The sequence below is a fragment of the Castor canadensis genome, chromosome 11 (assembly GCF_047511655.1).
Source record: "Castor canadensis chromosome 11, mCasCan1.hap1v2, whole genome shotgun sequence".
Classification (NCBI taxonomy): Eukaryota; Metazoa; Chordata; class Mammalia; order Rodentia; family Castoridae; genus Castor; species Castor canadensis.
Genome location: NC_133396.1, coordinates 22260911 through 22283058, shown reverse-complemented (window position 1 = coordinate 22283058; position 22148 = coordinate 22260911). Strand labels below are relative to the sequence as shown.

The window sequence follows — 22148 nt, the reverse complement described above, 5'->3', positions numbered from 1 at the left end:
TGAGGTAAGGAAGTATTTGGGGCATGACTGATATGGATAATGTGGCCATAAAGCTAGAAAACTGGATTGGTGTATGTAGAGATGTAGTAGAGATAGAATAGGGGGTGTGGTTTGAAGGAGTGTACAAGGAAGGAGTGTACAAGGATTCTGGAGTTACCTGTAAGGTGAGACTTTTTAGTTAAGTCAGTGATTTTAGTCTGAGAGAATCTCTTGGAAGTTTCATTTTGTATGTCTTCTCTCTACCTGGCAATGTCATACTTTTATTACAGACTGATGTTTAATTCATACATACTTTTACTATATATATGCTACTATACATTGATGTGTCTAAGTGGGGTGCTGGTGGCTCACGCCTGTAATCCTACCTACTTAGGAAGCTGAGGTCCAGAGCATCACCATTGGCAGCCTGCTCAGGCAAGGAGTTCATGAGACCCCATCTCAACCAATAGCTGGGCATGGTGGTGTGTGCCTGTCATCCTGAGCTATGTGGGAGGCTAAAGGTAGGGAGAATTGTGGTTCCAGGCCAGCCCAGGCAAAAATGTTTGTGAGATCCCATCCCAACAGAAAAAAGCTGAGTATGGTGACACACATGCTGTCATCCCAGTGATGGGCAGGAAGCTTAAAATAGGAGGATCTTGGTCCAGGCTGCCCTGGGCAAAAAGTGAGACCCCGTTTCCAAAACAACCAGAGCAGGAAGGACTGGAGGCCCGGCTCAAGTTAAAACAAAACAAAACTTTTTAATTCATCTTTGATAATAGGTTGCTACTAGTTATAAAATAAGAAAGCATTCTGTGCCTTCTCACCCTTTGCTCCTGGTTGGAACTTTCAGGACTCCTGACCATGGTGCTGACTGTGTGTGTTGCCTGGGACACTGTCCGTGGTACTGTCCATAGCATTTGAGATTGTAACAGCTTGTTGTTTCTATTCAGGAACATTGATCTTAAATTAAAATGCATTTGAAAATGACCATCAGTAATGATGATATTTAATATACATATTTAACTTTATTAGTATAAAGATAATGTAAATATATATATGCACACACATACACTACATATATTATTTTGGAGTCTTTAATGCACAAGATGAGGTCATACTGTGCAAGTCTTTCTAAAATATACTTTTTTCATTCAGTGTTATATTTCCATGAACCATCAATCTTTATTAAATGTAAATCAGGTTTTTATTTAGTAAAGTTGCTGTACAGTATTCCACATTGTGAATATACTACATTTTATTCATTGTTCCCCAACTGATCAGCACTTTCGTTGTTTGACCATTGAAAATAATTCTGCAGTGAACCCCGCTATAGGCAGATGTTCAAGAGTCTTTCTGGAAGAGATGCCTGGAAATAGAATTGATTAATTAATTTATTCATTTTTACATTAATATTTCAACCCACAGTATGTTTTACTATGTAGGAAACAACTAATCTCTCTTGCCTATAAGTTATCCATTATAAAACCTTTAATTTCTAGGAAATGTGAAGAAGGAACAAAAACATTTGGAATTAGAAGCAGGAGAATATTTGGAACTTTCAGCCAAGACTCGAAATTACTCTTTCATCTTTAGTACATTTTCTTTTTTTGACTTGTTTTTTCTTTTGCGGTACTGGGGTTTGAACTCAGAGCTTCATGCTTGCTAGGTAGATACTCTACAACTTGAGCCACTCCTCCGTTTCCCTAATCTTTTCTGATTTTCTTTTCTTTTTTGAGACAGGGTGTTGTTAAGTAGTCCAGGCTGGCCTTCAACTCACAATCCTCCCATCTCAGCCTCCCAAGTGCTGGGATTACAGACATGCACTATCATGCTCAGATTTTTGGTTAAGTTCGGGTGTAGTGGCATATGCCTATAATCCCAGGACCTGGGCTGGCATGTAGCCTAGCATGCATGAGGCCCTGGGTTCAATCCTAGCACCAAAAAAGAAAAGACAGAAAAAAAAAAAGACCTCTCCCCAATCCCAGGACTTGGGAGGCAAGATAGGAAGATTGAGGCCACCCTAAGCTACTTAGCGAGCCCTTGTCTCAAAAAAAAAAAAAAAGAGTTTTGGCTGAATAGTTACTACATGATATAAAATTATATGTAATGTTTTAATATTTAAATTGATGATATTGTAACCTAAAAGCTATTTTAAAACTTTTCACATGGCCTGAGTAGGAATTTTCTTAACGAAAGCTTTGCGTGTATACTTGTCTTGCCTCCTTTGTTATTATGGAGATAATAGGGGTTTCTGTTGTTTAAATAGTTCACTTGTAAAGCACTGGTAGATGCTGTTACTATAAAGATAAGTTAGAAATACGGCTCTTGCCCTGCTCTACATCTGGGACATGTAGAATTTACTACTGTTCCCTGATAGAGTGGGTGCTTCATAAATATATTTGTAGTGTTAAAAAGAAATGTCACACTCTGACTTGCTCTAGAGGAAGTCTCCCCAGTAATCATTGTTCTCAAGCCTTTTTCTGGACCTGCAAAATAATCTGCCCACCTCTCAACAGTAGGTCTTTTTTGTATCAAACAAAAATCTTTGGAAACCACATATTATGCTAATCCTCTCATGATTCCCATGCTGGCACTCTGTCCTCTGCCTCGTGAGACGGGAGAAGATTCAGAGGACTGTGTGGGGAGGCCTGTGATTTTGCCATAGAGGGGTGAGAGGTAAAAGTTGGGGGAGGATGCTGTTGAATATTTTCTAACTAATTCAGATGAGAAGAAAATCTCTGGTGGCTGTTATTTTTAAAGTCTGTATCTATGTGTCATTCCAGTGAAGCCATGTGAAACCCCCTTTTGGTCAAGTGCAGTTGTGATTCATCTACTTGAAACTTGTAGTTACTAGAAACACAGTAAGTATTTGGTGTCCCTGAGGTTTATAAAAGCATTTCTTCTTCCCCTAGTCTCCTCATATACATTTGACAAAGCCAAACAGTGTATTGGCACAATGACCATCGAGATTGATTTCCTGCAGAAAAAAAACATTGACTCCAACCCTTATGACACTGACAAGATGGCAGCAGAATTTATTCAGCAGTTCAACAACCAGGCCTTCTCCGTGGGACAGCAGGTAGGTTTAACTTCATTCCTTTCATCTTACAGGTGTTTTAACCATGCGGTTGTCCTGAATGACCTATGAACAGGCATATCTAAGAGGAGTGATAAAAAGTGAGGGAGATGGGTTTACTGAATTTCTAGGTGTCTGTTCAGAAAAGTTCTGAAGTAGCTTTTAGCTTAAGATATCAAATATGATTACAGCAGTTTTCCATCTGCAAATTTGGGAAAACTGTAGACCTATATATCTGAGATTTCTTATTTCTTTTCTTATTTTAAGACATTTGTTTTGTCTCTGGTATGCTTTTTTTTTCACTAACATATTTCTGTAGAAAGGTAGTTCTTAACTTTTTTGTTTACGGACTTATTTTCAAGTTTTTACGGAACCTCTGAAGCCTAGACTTTCTCTCACTGAAAACATTTGCCAATGTTGCTTGTTTTTTGGACTTCAGTTAATATCACATTATTAACTTCCTAGGAAGAAATTATTGTTTTAAAAAATTTTTTGCTTAAAAGTGTGAGTTCATCAAGTATTTGTATATGTAAATAATCACTGCTCTTTTTACCTTACCACTACATTTTTCTTCTTGTGGCTTTCTTTTTTTGTAGGGGATAGAGTGTGTGAGGCAGAGTTTTGCTATGTAGCCCAGATTAGCCTTAGACGCAACCTTCTGCCTCAGCATCCTGAGTGGTGGGATTACAGATGTGCGCCACCATGCCTGGCCTTTGACATTTTATTCATTCCAGACTCCATCCTCATACCTCAGCTCCATAGCAGCTATTCTCAAAGTATGGTCAAAAGGCCCCTGGGGATCCCTGAAACCTTTTCAGAGGTTGTAAAAAATCAAAACTATTTTTAAAATCATACCAAGATGTTGTCATCTTCCTCTCATTCTGTCTCAAGTGTACAGTGGAGTTCTACAGGACTATGTGATGCATGCCAGCACAGCACATTGACTGCTGTGGTAGACATGAGGATCCAGCTGTCTTCCAATAAGCCAGCCATTAAGAGATTTGCAGGGACAGCACTACTCTTCTCACTTACAGTTTTTTAAACTAAAAATGTTATTTATGTGAACACATAATAGATTTATTATTGTTAATTTAAATTTATAAATAAAAAAATTTTTTGTTCTGTTCTCTAACATGGTAAGTATCAATAGATTTAATCCATAAACAAAAGCTCTTTGGGTTCCTCAAAATTTTGTAGGCTCTTGAGGCCAAAATGTTTGAGAATTGCTGCTTTCTAGCATTCTGATCGCTAAGGATGTCCCTAGATGGCTCTTGCAGTGTCTCCCATGGGAAGCAGGTAGGCTAGGGAATGGGAGCAGCGAAGACGGCAGGAGCTTTGGGCGTGAGAGTCGACTGTTACTTTGCTGCTCTTTTGTAACTGTCAGATCTGGAAGAAGAAGAATCTAATCATCTAGGTAATCCACACATTGTAACTTCAAGTTTTTGCAAGCAGAAACTGAGTTATGGATAGACAGGAAAAGAAGATAGTGCATTTTTAGAGACGAATGGAATTGGAATGGACCTCAGATTCTTGTTCAACCTCCTCATGTACAACTGAGGAATTTTAGGTCCAGAGAAAGCAAAGAACATGTACACGGGAGCATAGCTGAGATGAGAATTAATTAAACAAATATTTAATAGCATGAAGTATGTACCAGCATCTATTTTTAGGCATTGCAGATCAGCAGTGAACAAAATAGACACAATCCCTACTCTCCTAGACCTTACTTTCTAGTTGAAGAAGACAGAAAATAAAAACGAAACACCACGTCCTGTACAGTTCTCTGACTGAATCTGGATGCTGACTGGAACTGCCGCAATGCCATCTTGTACAGGCTGGTCAGAAGACTCCCACATACCATTTAGTCCACTGTTTGTTGACACCTGTCTGTGCTTTTGGGCCTATGCTATATTACTTCTGGATTTCTGCATTTTTTTTTAATATTACTGTACTCAGATTGCTTTTACATTTGCCTTTAGCTTTAGTGTCATAATAGAAAATGCTTAGAAGAATGCTTTGGTATTTGTAATGATTTTATCCCCAATAATATTATATGTCAATAAATGCATGAAAGAAAATACTCCAGAATACAGAGAAATAAGCATCTTACCCTAAAACTGTTCTTAGTGTTTCCTCTCCTTAGTGGTAGTTAGTAGTGCGGGTTGGCATTTACTATTCCACATAGAAGAAGGCCTGACCTTCTAGAAGGTGCTTGGCAGATACTTGGTGAAAGAATGCTTGAACATTCAGTTGCTGTCTCTGCACTTGCATGGCAGGAATTTTGTGCCATTCATAGAAAAGCCTGAGACCCAGGCTTGATCCCTGGCTGTCATTTACTTCCTCTTGCTGGATCTCAGTTTCCTCATGAGTAAAACTGAGTAATAATTTCTTTTTCCAAGAGTATTTATGAGTATTAATGATGTAACCTCCTACAGTGTTCAGAATATAGTGGATAATAAGTGTTAGTTCCTTTTTCTTCTCATTGGCTATGTGAGTGTTGTGCTTGTGTTGCAGATTGAAGAGGGATGTACAGGAGAAAACTGATTTTCTGCATTTGGAAAATATTGGTAATAAGGTGAGAATCAAGCCATATACTGTGAAGTAATTTTCCTCCCCTTGCCTCTTTTCTGTGTAGCTCGTGTTTAGCTTCAACGAAAAGCTTTTTGGCTTACTAGTGAAGGATATTGAAGCCATGGATCCTAGCATTCTGAAAGGAGAGCCTGCGACAGGTAAAAGACAGAAGGTATGCTTTGTTTCTAATCTTTTTGATATGACTTGTACAAATTAATCTGATCATCTGACTATACTCTTGCTGAGCAATTTTTTCATATTGTGTACACTTTTAGATAGTAAGAAAAAATGCTTTTATAGTCAACATTGTTATTAAAATATAACTTAAAATGTTTGCAGATCTAATAGTAATTTGAAATTTGTGTACTTATAATCCTAGTTGAATGTATTTATTATAAATAAAGAACAAGAGCATTATTGAAAAGACAGACACTGAAATGAAGTATGTAGGAATTGTAGAATGTAGTTATGAGAAAAGTAAATGTAGCTCAGATGATTGGTTGGGGGATTTGTTTGGCACAGAGACTTCATTTCCCTTCCTTTTTAGCCTTTTTCTGAGAAGTCCAGAAATCTGCTGTTAGCCTACTAATTATTATCTTTCTTGCAGATTGAAGTAGGGCTGGTTGTAGGAAACAGTCAAGTTACATTTGAAAAAGCAGAAAACTCATCACTCAATCTTATTGGTAAGATTCACAGTTTTTTTTTCTTTTATTCATATGTGCATACAATGTTTGGGTAATTTCTCCCCCCTTCTCCCTACCCTTCCCTTTCCCCCTGCTCCCTCCCAGATTTAGAGTTTTTAGAAGATTATAAATGAACTGCTATTATATGTATTTCCACTAAAGTGATTTTCAAGTGGGGAGGAGAAGAGGGGCACCTCCCTTGACAGGGTTTAGCACAAAATCATGGGGTATTTCATATTTGTTAGAAGTACTGATGTAAAGTTTAAAACCATCATCTAGATCAGCATTGTCCAGTAGAAAGAGAATGAGAAACACATATGCAATTTTTACTTTCCCCATAGCCACACTAAAAATAAGTAAAAAGAAATAGTGAAATTAATTTTTAAATTTAAATTTTGAGACAATTTTAGGCTTACAGAAGATTTGCAAATATGGCTCAGAGAATGTTTATACCAGCATTACCCAGCTTGCCCTGATGTGAACATCATCTACAATCATAGCAGAATGATCAAACTAAAAAATTAACATGGTTTCGTTGCTACTAACCAAAGCATAGACTTTCTTTGGATTTCACCAGTTTTTCTATAATGTCCTTCTCTACTCCAGGATTTCATTCAGGATCATCCCACCTTGCGTTTAGTTGTTCAGTCTGAGTCTTCTCCTGTATCTGACAGCTCCTCAGAATTTCATTATCTTTTGTGACCTGGAGGACTAGTCAGTTGTTTTGTAAAATGTCCCTTACCTGGTTGTTGTGTTAAATAAGACATTGTCATCACTTTTGTTAGTGATCAAGAGATGAATATATAGTTAAAATCTTTCCAAAGGTTCAGTTCAATCCTACTCTTGTACTTTAGTCCTACTTTTATTATATTAAAACAGTGCATTGTGGTCTTGAGACATAGTGAGTCATCAAAATAATGGTGTTGTTAACTGGTTAACAATTCTTTTTTATCATTGATTTAACTATGCTCATGTCTACCCTAATAGAAATTAGAGGGTTTTCAGTGGCTGCATGCCATTAAGTCCAAGGTTTCTTAACTTTCTTTAAATGTGTGCCCTTTTTTCTTGGTCCATAAATTACCATTCCCTCTTTTTGCTTGTTTGTTTCCTTGTTTGTTTTTCTTTGTCTTATGTAGCTCTGGTTGACTTTGAACTCTCCATGTATGCTAGGTTGATCTTGAACTCTCAATCCGCCTGCTTCCACCTCCCTGTTGTTGGGATTATAGGTGTGCACCATCATGCCCAGCTTGTTTTTTCTTATCCGCCTGCTTCCACCTCCCTGTTGTTGGGATTATAGGTGTGCACCATCATGCCCAGCTTGTTTTTTCTTAATTATGAAATATGGATAGATATTCACTAGAAAACAATTCATTCCAGTATTTGATTTTACTTTATACTGTTTTTGAATTTTCTTTTTTTAAACATATTTGGAGCATCCTAAATATGCTTCTACCATGTGATAGTTAATGTCTACAAGTATCATTTTTATGGCTGCTGGGTATATCATAATCTCCTATTATTAACCTAAATATTTATGAAGCTGATTCCTTGTATCATGTTTTTATACACCTTTTGTTAAGATATCTTAACATAATTTTCATACAATGTAAGTGTTTCTAAGTAATGCATGCAAAGATGTGATGTCCACTGGAAAATGAAATTGTGTGGTAATTTGCAGGTAGTAAATTTGGCCACAAGAGGACAGTAAAGTATAAGCAAAATGTTTTTGAACGCTTTCTAAAGGAAAGCTGAAATCCATAAATCCCTAACGATAAAATCACCATCTAAACTTCTTTTAATGTGGTATTTCTTCCCTGACTTTATAAAAACTATGTTTTCTTTTTTTTTGTTTAGAGTATATTAAGGTACCTTTATTGTGTTTGAAATAGTAGCTGTGGTTCTCTTGAGTTCCTTTAGGTGGCACTCTGACATTGAAATTAGATAATTTTTTTTTGTAAGCACAAATTTTGTAATTATTAAAGCCTTTAGAATTTCTTTAGACTTATGTATACACATGAAGGAAGAGCAAATAAAGCATCAAACTAAGTACATCTTTTCAGGCTGAGGGGTTGTATGCTCAGTTGTAAACTTACTCTAGATAAATAGGTGTATTTTAAATATATTTGCTAGGATCCTTGAGAGACTGCTAGATTTCAGTTGCATTTCTGGTACGTAGTAATATTTTCATCAGATATGCATATGATGTTTCTTCTAATCAACTAAGTTAGTTAGATTAAATGTTCATGAAACCAAGTTCAATGGTTGATCACAAATAGACAATGTAAGTTTGGCTAATCTCTTTGAAAATTTATTACTGACTGTAAACAAGGACCAGGCAAAGCAAATAAGGCAATCTTACCCTTCTTATTTGAAAATCAGCCAAGAGTGTGTTGTTCATCTTTGCATAATGGCAACTTGTCTTTACTCACTCAAGATGCCCAGGGAGTACCTGTCTTTTTACACTTAATGATGAAGTTCTTTGTTTGACATAGGCAAAGCTAAAACCAAGGAAAATCGCCAATCTATCATCAATCCCGACTGGAACTTTGAAAAAATGGGAATAGGAGGTCTAGACAAAGAATTTTCAGATATTTTCCGACGAGCATTTGCCTCTCGAGTATTTCCTCCAGAGATTGTGGAGCAGATGGGTGAGTTCAAAAAAAAAAAACTTAATAAACGCTTGTGTTATGAAAAAAATTAATTGATGAAGAATCTTCTTTAGTAGTTTTGAAATTATTTTTCAGGCTCATCAAAATGTTTTTCAGTTTTAACTTCTCTTTAAAAAACAAAACATAAATTTTCTAAAAAAACCTTCAAAATATTTAATTTTATGGTGGAATCATAGAAACAATATTTGTGGTTGCTTCATTTTATTTAGTTAGTTTTTCCATAGGGCATATTTAGATATTTTACCCGATTCTAAACTAGATCTACTGTGGCTGGGATTTAGTGCTGAGTGGTCTGTGGACATTGCCCTAATGTTGGCTGCAGCTGCTGCTTGTTGTGCTGCTGCATTACCTAATCAGTACATCTTCATACCTGGTAATGCTTACCTGGAATGTTTAAATTCGGTAAGTTTGATCCAAAAAAGACAAATGCAGGATACGTATAGGAGTTTCTATATTGTATACAAAGAAGTGCTGTATTTTTTTTTTATCATTTTCTTCTTGGAAATTAATTTATCTGGGCAAAATGACATTATTTGCCTAGTGGAAATGCTGTCATGATTGTTTTCATGTCCATATCATTTGTTAGGTTGGAATGTGAACAGCAGTATCCGAGAAAGGAATTTATAGCATAACAGCTTGTGGTAGATTATTAGTGTAAAAACAGGATCCAGAAAGCTAAAGGAATATGAATGTATTACTCCCCTCACCCTCACAATTCTTTCTTTTAAATTGTTACTGGGAGATAAAAGTATATTCATCACGGTGGGGGTGGGGATAAGAACTGCTTTCTAGGCACTAAGTACTTGGATTGTATTAGCCTCCTATTGTTGGGAGCTTTTCTGCCTGGTCGCTTACTCTGAGAAATTACGGGCATGGTACACACCTGTTCACTGGGTAAAGGTCGAGTTTAGAATTGGATTAAGAGAAAATGACAGAGACGCTCATCACCTGAGTTTTATACACCTTGAAATGGCAATGACATACTTTTTATCTGAAAGATACAAAGGCCAAGTCCGTAAAAAAACAGATTCTAAAATGTGGTAGTTCACTGGCTTGGAAAGTTGTATTTTGAGGCACAATAAATCATAAAGCTTTTTAAACTAGATGTGGAAATATTGTTTAAATATATTTTGGGTAAAAGCAAAGTTAAAATGATGGTTCTAAATGTTATAGGTTATTCTTTTGAAATATTTTCACTGGTTTTTAGGAATGAGATCTGGAAGAGTCTAATGATTCTGTTTCTTTGAACATTTTTACTATCCACCCAACAAGTAGAAAAGTAACAGCTTCTGAAGTAGGCTGTACATTTGAATTGTATCTTCAGTGTTTTCTCACTCTTGGGAAGCTACAGAGGATTTAGTGCTTCAGATAGCAGTTCCCGTTGTATATTACGCGGCCCTTGCACGTAGGGCCTCTGTCTGAGGTTGGGTAGTTAACGTATAAAGGAGTAAAATTTATATCAATTTGTGACTTTGCCAGCTGTCCATGAGTTTGAAATTAAATCATACAGGTTTGGGTTTTATTAGTGAATTTCATCTGTCTCTGATGTCTAAATTTAAACGAGTTGAATTGTAGTAGTGTGCTTTTTTGTTGTGCCTGTGCTTTTTGACTAAGGGCTGTGGATTTAAATTTTGTTTGTGAGTACTGTTGTCTGGAGTCTTTCTTATGGATTTGTTTTTTAATATGTTTATGTTAATTTAATTAGACAAAAAAACTTTGTCCTTAAGAAGTCATTTTTTTCTCTTTATGGTAATATTAAGAGACATATGTTATCAATTTGATTCAAAGGATAGCTAATGTAAAGCTATCTTGGCTTTTGAGCCAAACTGATAAAAGCATTAATTTCTTTATTCTAAATGAAGCTCTGAATATCTGAAGAAAGTAAAGCTATTTTTTTATGATTTAATGACTAAGAAATAATTACCTTGCCATGCATGTGCCATGCCCTATTATTCTATAGACGCTTTCTTTTTTTCTTTGAATTCTGGGGAATTAATAAAATACTTCATTGCATGCTAAGCATGCTGTGGTTATAAAGTTCTCACTGGGCTCCGTAAAAGTATGTAAAAGTAAGAACTGCTATATTTGAACAAAATATTAGTAAAATTGTACAAGTTCTTTTTATGTATACTCTGTGTTCTTTTATTTCCCTGCCAGGTGGGAACAAAATTGGCTGATTTTTTTCCCTCACTCTTTGTTAATTAAATAGAAACAGTGGTATGGTTTTGGAATTCAGTGAGACAGTGAGGTTATGATCAGTTAAATCAATTCAAATGAGGAAAATAGTTAGAAAAGAACAATTTATGTAGATTATGGTGCTTTTAAGCAGAGAACTGTATTTTTGGCTTGAGAACAAATCATTGTCTTTTCCATGGAATCTGGAGTTAGATCTACTTTGTAAACAGGAATCTTAACTAAATGGCTTTTTTGCCTATATATGTCAATTTTTTCAAATTTACAAAGTGGTAAATATGTAATTTTATTTTCTTTGGTCATTATGTTTATGACTGATAATTATGCTTCTAGGTAATATAGTTCTTTCCTTTTGCTTGTAAAACTTCATGTTTTCAAAATTGAAAATATAGGTTAGATACATACAGAATATTGTGATGAAATTTAAGGAGACTAAATGACTTAACCAGAGCCACACAATTTTTTAGTAAAAGTAGGGAATAGATGAAGTCATACACGTGAAAATAATTGTTAGTTTTCAATCTGTTAGTGTCTCTCGTGAAATACTTTCAAGTGTGTATCTTCCTGTTTTGTTATATTTTTGTAGAATTAGAATCAAGGAAATCTTTGAAGGGAAAAGAAAGTCCCATAAAGCTGTATAGACAGGGATAAAGTTTATATGTAGAAATAGGAAAGGGAGCGCTTTTGTTGGTGTTTAACTGCTTGCTTGTTTCTTGTCTATAGCAGTTGGCTTCACACAAATCACAGTGGGGCAGCTCTTCCTCAGAAGCATGTGAAAATACTATCGAAGTATACCTTGCACTTAGTGAATGCCAAACAGATCTTTAGTTAGAATGTCTTCCACCGCCCACAATGATGGGTGTTTAATTAAATCCTTACTTTGTGGGATAATAGCGGCACCATTTGAGTCCTAGGGTAGAAATGTGAGCATCATACGCTGGTACCTGAAGGCTTATATGAGTAAGTTGAGCAGCTGAACACTGCTGTTGAGCATTTCCTGGTGCAGTTTTGAGGAAAGTGCTTGGGATAAATGATTAATTACCTCAACTTGTATTGTAGCTCTTTTCTTTCTGCAAAGAAACTTCAATTTTCAGCATCCCTTGCAATAATCTCTAAATTGTGAGTGTCAAAGCAAAAAAACCCAAATCCTTTTCAGTGAACACTGGAATAATTGCTTAAGAATTAGTCAGTATCTCTCCATGTAATCTTGGGAATAGGTTAACATATCTACCCAAGGAAAGGAGCTTTGGCAGAAGTGTTAGAAGGGAAGTAGTGTGGAGGCCACAGGCCTCAGCTTCATTCTGTGGGCCCTGGATGTCCAGGCCACCTAGTGGGAAGGAAAGCCCCTTGTTAGGGTCTTGTGTCCCCATTCTTTGAAACTGATGCTGTGTTCTTTTTGGTTCCCATTTTTCTGTGCCTCCCTTCCTAAGCCCATTTCCAGTCTGTATTTTTAAGGTTTCTTTTGAAATTCAAGAGGAAAGCAACTCTTTTCTGATATCATAAGTGAAACTGCAGTTCCTCTATGAGGCAGAGCTGCCGAGAAGATAAGGAGCCTTTCAATCACACCCAGACATCTTTCACATGCTAAGAACAGCACAAATAAAACATAGTGCAAGAAAGGGCACCAAGGTTTTGTGCATGCCATATTTGGGAGAAAGGGAGTTCTTGCTAAGATTAACATAAACACTGACACTCTTAAATGCATTTTCACACCCCCACTCATGAGGAGAGATTGCAATTTAAATGGGGGTTAAGACATCTAGCCGAACTCCAGCGCTCTTTAAAAGGAACCCTAAGGCTAAAGAGCTTATCTGAAATTTGAAAAAAAAAAAAAAAGTGGGGGGATGAAGCTTTCTGACATTCATCTTTTTCCTTGTATTAGTCATAACTTGCTTTTCAGCTATATTTTAGGTTTGAATGCCAACCTGACATCTGTTCAAGTCTGCCTGTAATTTATTAGCAGAGGACAAGAAAGCAAGTTGCTCTCTAGTTAGAGATGCAAAACTTTCCCCTTCTGATTTTCCACTAAGTACATGTAGAGGATACCTAGATATGAGGAGCGTAGTAATTTACTACAGTTACAAAATTGTGGTTTTTTTTAATTAGAAAAAGTAGTTCATAATTCTGTGATTTCAAAATCTCTACAGCAGGAGTTAGCGAAAAAGAATACACCCTTAAAGCAAAACAAACTATAGGTAAGTTTTTATAAATGGAAAATTTTAAGCCTTGAATTAATTTTTCCATTGTTTCTATTTTTAAGTTAAATTTGTATTTGAATAGAAATAATATAAGTTGTCCCAATATCTCAAAGTTGAACTATGTAGATTCAGCTGGCATTTTTAATTTGTAGACAGAGTTTAAATAGTAAATCTTTTGGAGAAGCAGTGTAGTTGGCAGTCACCAGTGGATTAGATTTGTTGACAACTGCAGTTGGTTATGTACAGATCAACAATTGGGTCACTACAGAGTTGTAGTCTAAGTGTTAATCTGAATGTCCACCCTAAGGAAGTGATTAAATAAACTATGATCCCTCTACAGTAGGCAGCACAGCAGAGCCAGACTTAAGATGATATGGTTTCAAATGTACAGACATATCTGTGTTAATAAAAATACATAAAACTGAAGTAAATGCCCCACAAAAGTCTCTGAGGACATGTTAAATTGAAAGAAGTGTTTAATTCTGTGAAGGGAAGTTAGAAAAATAAGGGAGACTTTTGTTCTACTCTATTATCCTCTCCATCTGCATGTTCTACTGTGATCTTATATCTCTATTGTGCAATTTAAAAAGCAAACAAATAAAAAGATACTATCACAGGGTGGCTGTCAGCACAGAAAGGGAGCAGGGCCAGGTATATCCTTGTCCTGCTGCCTTCACGAAGCTTTTGTGGAGGACCTTGATGGCAGCCTCTGGCAGGACAGGGAGGAGTGCTTGTCCTACTTCACTGAACAGAGAGAAACAGTTCTTGTTCCTTCTTATCAAACTACTGCTTCAAAGTATTTGCCATGTTATAATGGGTGTAAGTAGTTTGTCTTCCTTCCAAATCTGGAAGGTCTTTAGGTAGTTGAGGTAGAGTCAGAGAGGAAAGAGTGGGAGAAGAGTATCTTGAGGGAATGCAGAATTTCTGTCATTTGAAGACCTGTGTGCAATTTGTTTTCAGTCTTCAAAAGCCATTTTACTGAGGACTGTGGCTCCTCTAACTCCTGAAGTAAAATGGTGTCTCCAGTTTTACTCTTCTGTTTAGACTGGTGATGGTGATCAGTAGCTAATACTTGTATAGTGTGAGACACTGTTCTAAGTGCTTTACTTCACTTCTTATTTTATACATTAGCTTGCTTAATCTTCACAACAGCCTTATGAGATAGATACTGTATCGTCCCCATTTTATGGAACCAGGAATCTGAGTCTCAGAAGGTTGAGTAACTGCTCTAAGACCCATAGTTAGTAAATGATAGAGTCAGAATTGAACCTAGGCAAGCTGACCTCAGAGTCCATGCCCTTAACTCTTCTACTGTTCTTCTCTCTTGAAAGCCCATCACACAAAACCATTTCTTAGGGACCTTGGAGGTGATCTTTGAGGCAGTCTTTTATCTCGCCAAGGGCTCTGCCACATTGCGCCAGATAAGTACTTAGCACAGAGGCTGGCTGCCCTATGCATTGTAAATAAACTACTTTTCTAGTAATCTGATATGCTCAAATTGTCATGAGCTTGAGACATGAAGACTTGGTGACTGTAATGCTTAATACACAATAGCACTTTTCTATGTGTTTTTAGCACCTTTTGTAGCATAATACAGGAAAGAAGTGGTTGTTACTAGTGTGTCAGAGAAGTTTTGTTTTAAGTGAACTGTCAGCCTGGAGACAAAACATAAATGTTAAAGTTAAATAATCATTTGAAAGTTAAACAACATAACCTAAAAAGTGGTATCAAAAGCCAGCATTATGATTAAGTACCAACTGAGTGGTATACATGATAAGTCACCTAGGAATTTAAAGAGATTTGCTGAAGACTTCATGAAGGAGAGAGGGCTAGAGTGAGGTTTTAAATGCTGAGTGGTTTTGGAGAGGAGGGAAAGGGACTGTTGTGCATATCCTGGGAAGAGTGACAGACTAAGCAAAGTATAGACAGAATTCACAACTTAGACTAATTTAGCAACTCTGATTTGGGAAGAAGCAGGAAATAAGATTAAAAGTCAAGGTGGAGTTGTGGAAATCTGTGAATCAGGAGATGAAGGATTTTTTTTGTCCCTGTCTCACCTTTTGGACAGACTTGGATGCTTCTCTGTATTTCCTCTGTATTATCTGTATATTTAAAACCTAGTTGTTCTATAGTCCTTAACATATTACAATCATTCATTTGCATTATATTCATAAGGCAGGGTTTCTCAACCTTGGCATTATGGATACTGTAGGCTGAATAATGCTTTGTTATGTTAGCCTGCCCTGTGCATCATAGGATGTCTAGCAGCATCTCTTGCTTCTATCCACTCAATTCCAGTTTTCCCCATCCCCTACCCCATGTAACAATTAAAAAATGTTTCCCTTGTCTGGAAAAATCATCTTGCATGGAGAGTCCACTGTAATGTCTTCTATCTGTATGTTGTTTAGAACATCTGGGCTGTTTGGAATGTGGTCTGCAGACCATTGTTGGACCAGGAACCACTATTACTAGTCTATGATAAAATATATTTTGGAGATTGAGAGTAAACAATTAGGAACATTTATAGCAGTTTGACATGAACATAGTGTTTTGTTTTGGTGGTATTAGGGTTTGAATCAGGGCCTCTTGCTTGGAGTCACGCCCCCCAGCACCCCACTGTGGTGTTTTTAATTGTGTTCTCCAAAAATATTGCAATCGGTTGAAAATATACTGAACCTTAGCATAGGTAGTTTGAGAAACACTGCTGTACATAAACATTTACTAAGTGAATGGAATTTTTGAACAAATAATTATGGGAAATCATTGGAATGTTTAGCAGTGGAATAACACAATTAGTGTTAATACTTTAGGATAATCACATGGTTATTTTGTGTGAAAAGGATTGCCTGGAGAGGAGGTGAAGTACTGAATGGTCTGGAAGACCAGTAGACTCTAGTTATGTGGTTGTGTGGTATGTAGAACCTGGATTTAGAATGGTAGTAACAGAAATGGGGAGGGAAGAAAGGTATGAAAGATAAAGAAAACAAAATCAGCAGAGTTTGGTGATTAGTTATTGTGAGACAGATTTAGAAATAACACTTAGGTTTTGTGAGAAAATGTTGGAAATAAGAAAATCACAAGGAGCTGGTTGTAGGACAGTATAGAGTGGGGAGTCTCATTATACCTGTTTTCAATACCACAAAAAGAAATTGGAAGCTGAATTGAAGAAAGACAAATTACTGGCAGTCTAGTAAAGGCTAGGTTCAGTCTCCATGAAGTTAAATTGACCTCTTCACTTGGCTTCTCTCACTCCAGAGTTTTCTGGTTTTCCTTTTACCTTTTTCAGTCTGCTTTGTATCCCTTAAAATGTGGGGGTTTCTCATGAATCTGCCTCAGACCTGCTCTTTTACCCACCCTGTAATTATTCTGCCCCAAATTGATCACATCTACTTTCCATAACTTCTATTAACATCTTTAGGTCATTAACTGAAATATGTGTGTTCTTTCTCCATCTTAGTTCCATGCTCAGGATTTGCACTGGCATAACCTGTTGGCTCTTTCAAAATTAAACTCACTCAGCTGCCCCTGCCCTCCCTCCAAGCACATGTCTTCCACTTTTGTGTTTTCTGGACAAGTATTATTCCACTGAGCCATACACTAGGCCCCATTTCTGTGTTTTCAAATCTGTGTTTTCTGTCTCTGGCAACATGGTAGCCAAAACCCCATACCTTTTCTTTAGCTCCTCCTCCCCTTCCCTCAGCCCTCATTTCCAGTAAGTCACAGGATAGACTGTCTTCTGCTACCTCCTGTATCTCAAATATGCCCAGTTCTTTCCACCTCCCTTGCCACTCTTCCTTCGGGACACCATTATCTCTTGCCTGAATTGCTCCATAAGCCTTCAGCCTTGCCATTCTCTAATCCATTCTCCACACTGTAACTGGAGTGATTTTTATAAAAAGGCAAGCCTGATCCTGTCATTCCACTGGTTCAAACTCTTTAGCAGCTCCCCTTAACTCCTTATGCAGTTTACAAGCCCCTTGTGATCTGGTGGCTGCCAAACTTTCCTGCCTCCTCTCAACCCCTCCCCCATACGCTGGGTTCCAGCCAGTCTTTGCTATTTTCAGTTCCTTTCCTTTGCCATGTCTCTTACCTCTGTATCCCAGCGTGTGTCTTTACCATTTTTTTTATCCAATTCCTGTTCATCCTTTTGGCCTGAGCTTTGACTTAACTTTTTCCAGAATGGTTTGACTTTAGTTCTCTTCCTATTTATCCCAACACTTCCATATGCTGTTTTATGAATTACTGCATTGTGTTGTAGTTGCTTATTACATGTTCTTATTCCAGGCTCTCAACCCTCCACCTCCCCCATGTCCCTGCCTCTGCAAACATAATGTAAATTCAGTAAGGAAGAGACCTTACTCATTTTGATCACTGGTCTTCTACTCCTAGCATGGTACCTGGCTCATAATATGAGTTCTCTGAAGATACATAAATTCCACGAATTTGATTAATCCTGATTAATTAAGTAGAACACTTAGACAGACCCAAGTCCTGCCCTCAAGATGCTTATAGTTACGTGGAAATAGCTGTATTTGTATATTTCAGAGCAGTACTATATAAAGCATAAAAGCACGTCATGAAGCAAATCAACAAAGTAGGCTGTATGGGGAAGCAGCTGATGCATGGGAGGAGTAAACACCCAGGCATGTCTTAAAAGTCAGAGCAGATGTGATATTTATAGTTCAATAGTAAGTCTATATAGATCCTCTTTTTTTTTTTCTTAATCTAAGAAAGACTTCTTGGATTGGGCCCAAATGGAACTGAACTCCAGAAATAAGGAAGAGGAAAATATTTTACTTGTCAGCTACAATTCATTTAATTGAGAACTACTGTTCTTGTGTAAATGTGCTGCAACAACAGTGTTCCTGTTTAAGAGCATCAGGATAGTAGTTGGGGGTGGGGGGTACAAGTACCTGCATGTATACATGCATTTCTAGTTTACAAATTGTAAAATTATTGCATCCTTATAAAATAGAGTAAAAAGTGAAGTCTCCCTTCATCTTACCCACTCCACTTTCTCTTTCTCAGAAGTAGTCAGTGCATTGGTATTGGTGTGGGCATTTTCAGACCCTTTCCTAAGCATTTATACACTTACATGTATTTGACCAAATTTATTCATAGATAGATTTTTTAAAATATAGATAGACTCACACCAGTCATTGTCTTATGACTTATTTTTTAACCTAATAGTGTATCTTGAATCTTTTTTTATACATAAAATGCTTAGATGCCACTTTATTTTTAAAAAATGTAATAGTACTAAAAAAAACTATATCCACATAAGCCCTACAATGGTGAGTTAGCATGTGTTCAGAAGTCCAGAGAAACTCAGGCACATCAGAGAAAGACTGACTTAGAGTCTTCCTTTACTCTTATCACTTGTGTGGCCCTGGTCTTAGAAATGCTTCAGGGCACTGGCCCTAAACTCTGAGCCTTAATGTCCTTACCTGCAAAGTTATTTATTGGCAGACTTATTGTCAGTGTGGCATTAAGGTGTATAAATTTTCTAACATGGTTACCTGGCTTATACTTTGTAGATGATAGTTGGTATTACTGTATTGCCAAAAGGTGCTTTTAGAGCTCTATAAAAGGCAAAAATCTATATCACAATCCCTTTAATCAAATGTTAAGATTTGTTTCCTTTTTATCTTAAACTTTTGTTGCTGTTGAAAAAAGTTAACACCTGGGATTATCTTCTTAGGTTGTTTTGTAACTACCCATTTGAACAGTGTTTGTTGATAGGTAGTCAAGGGGACACTTAAAGATATTTTTCTTTATTTGTGAACTCAGACTTTGGCTGATTTATATTTACTTTTTATCACATTCCATCAGAGAGGCGCTGATAAATGCTCTGCCACTTCTATAAATCTTGTCAGTTTCTTATATGTGATGTACTGACTTGGAAAAATAACAACCATGTCCACAGATACAATACAGAACAGGATGTTGGAGGAAGGAAGGTAGAAGAAAGAACTAGTGATCATGACAGCAAAAAGCTACCCCGAACTTAACCATTATCATTTAGGGGAATACTTCTACCATAATTCCAACAAGACTTTCCATATGATTTGTTACTGAGAGCCCTAGAACAATCTACCTTTAATATGTTTAATATACTTAATATGTTCATTTAAAATTTTTTTAAAATACACCTGCAAGAAAGTTGGATTTTGTTTTTTGCTTTCTCCAGAATTAACATGGGCTGGGAATGAAGTCCAGTGGGGCAGAGTTCTTGCCAAGCGAGTTCTAGGCCTTGGTTTCAATTTCTAGTACAACCAAAAAAAAAGAAAAAAGAATTAACATGGTGTTCTTTTAGGTTTTTAGAGAAGTTAGAGTAGAGGACTAAATCCCTTCCACATATCATTTTACTAATATTGCAAAATTGGACATTGGAAGTGATTGTAAATAATTTAATGAATACTCAGATTTATTTGAGTGATTTTTTTTTTGATTTCTTCAGCAGCATCTAAGTCTAACAGTATTTTTCCTCAGAGCAAGGGAAAGTTTGAGTCCTGTTCTTATTCTAGATGACAGAAAACTGATACATAAAAATGCACTCATCTGTAGCTTGAACTTCTGTGCTGTTTACACATGCATTTACTCTAATTTGTCCACAGTTAAAAGATTTTTAAAAGTGCTTTGAAAATATATCTAGAATTCTGTCATGAGAGAACAATCTTAACAAGACTTAAGAGCCTTTTGATTATGAATGGTTACTGTAGGCTAAACCTGTAATTAGTATACTACTGATTCACATATTGCATATATTCAGCTAAATCTCAAATATACATAGAAAAATTATTCATATTGTGGATTATTAGTGAACACCGGGGCTGTTTCCTTCTTGATCTACAACTACTCTTGCCTGCCAATTTTCCTGTGTTATTGCACTTCTCTTTCTGCAGAAGTGTGTTTTTCTCTTTTGTAGTGCTGAAGATCGAAACCAGGGCTTTACATATGCTAGGCAGGCACTCAACCACTGAGCTATATTCTTAGCCCTCTGCAAAAGATTTTATTGGTGCTTCTTTCTTTTCAGTCTGCTACCAGATTACTTTGGCTTCCTCTGTGGCTATTATTTACGTAGCCAGTTGTGGCTGTGTTAAGCTTAGAGAAAGGGAGATAGGGCAGACTTACCCACCTGAGTTACAAATTCACTGCTGACTGATCTTCCTTTATCTGACTATAGCAGGCTGACCAGAGCTGTTACTAAGTGGCATGGAACTCAGCTGTTGAAGATTTGGATGTGTCTTTTAGATAGGAATGGATTTAGTAGGATACTATTTCAGCACAAGGAGAGGAAGATGATAGCTTATTGCCACAGTCAAAATATTGGACTCCTTTTTCTATATTATCTAAAAGTGATTATGTTTTAAAAATCAAATGGGTTGAAATTGCATTAGAATAATTCTGTTCTTAGCAACTGGTAAAAGAGTTTGAAGAGAAAGATCATTTGGAAGAGTAGACAGAAACAGAATGAAAGACATTGTTTAGGTTGATTACTTTTATTTTTGTCAAATACTATTTTTGCCCTTCTTGCTATTAAACTCTTTGCCTTCTGCTTTCAATTGCTGTAGTCGAGGTCTGAAGTTTTCTTAAGAGGACTGACATCCATTTCGAATTCTCTAAATATTCCACTCCCATTTCTGTGGAGATCACAAGTAGACGATGGATGCATCTCAGATGCAGGTCTCAATGTACTCAGATGGTGAGACCTTTGAACCAGAATCACAGCGTGTTAGGGCAGGAGGCCTTAGAAATTAGTTAGTCTAGTGTTTTCTAAATTTTCTTATACTTGTTTAACAAACATATCTTCATAAATATACACCTGTTAATATCCCATGGAACACTAGTCGAGAATGCCCTCCTATCCCTGCCAGTCTTACTGTACAATTGAGGAAGTCCCAGAAGAGTAAGCAATGCATTGAGGCTGGAGTCACAGTGGGATAGGATCCAAGCTGCCTTACGCCTAGTCCACTGCCCTTTAGGCTTCGTGACTCAGCCACTTAAATAATAAGATTTATTGTTGGGTTGGGGTTTTTATTCCAGATTTCATAGCTTGAATATGAAACCATACTTCCTATTCTTGAGAATAAGCTTCACTGTTTTCTGGAGTCTGAATTGGAGTCACAAAACCTCACACTGCCTTTGGATTACTGGAGGATTCCAACCTAGTCATCATCTCCCCAGATTTTAGAAGACTTCTTAGATCTCTATTTATGAAAATACTTTAAATTCTTTTATTAGTTCTTTTTCTGCTTTAGATAATTTTTAGATTGGTATTATGTTTTTGCCTGTGGCTAGCCTTGAATATTGATCCTCCCACCTATAGCCTTTGGGTTTAGCTGGGATTACAGGTGTGTGGGATTACACCAGGCCTGACTTTTTGTTGAGATGGGGCCTCACTAACTTTTTTGCCTGGGCTGGCCTCAAACCACAGTTCTCCCAAGTAGGTGGGATTGCAGGCATGAGCCACTATGCCTAGCCCTTATTAGTTCTTTCAAGTGTAATAACTCATGTTCATTGTAGAAAGTTTCAAAAGTACAAATGACTAAAAAAGAAAAATTTTTAAAGACTCAATGTAAAAAAACCAAAAAAGTTCTGTTAATATTCCCCAGTATAACATTCTACTAGTTTTTGCTATATGTGTATGCATGTATTTATGCATACATACAAAAATATTTTCATTTTGCAGTCTGTTTTTCTCCCCATACAGCAAGTTAACAATTCTTAAGTATTCTTCTAAGACACTTTTATTTCATAGAATGATATGTGATTTATT

The 22148-nt window shown here is 36.7% G+C and overlaps 1 protein-coding gene across 2 annotated transcripts in view; it reads left to right on the top strand.

The window, feature by feature from the left end:
- Nsf (N-ethylmaleimide sensitive factor, vesicle fusing ATPase) overlaps nucleotides 1-22148 on the top strand; it is a 139516-nt gene that overhangs the window by 38715 nt on the left and 78653 nt on the right. For both annotated transcript variants that reach the window (XM_074045812.1, XM_074045811.1), the window contains exons 5-8: nucleotides 2892-3058; nucleotides 5691-5798; nucleotides 6234-6309; nucleotides 8802-8957. In XM_074045812.1, coding sequence (XP_073901913.1) covers nucleotides 2892-3058; nucleotides 5691-5798; nucleotides 6234-6309; nucleotides 8802-8957 — 507 coding nt within the window. The remainder of the gene's footprint in view (nucleotides 1-2891; nucleotides 3059-5690; nucleotides 5799-6233; nucleotides 6310-8801; nucleotides 8958-22148) is intronic.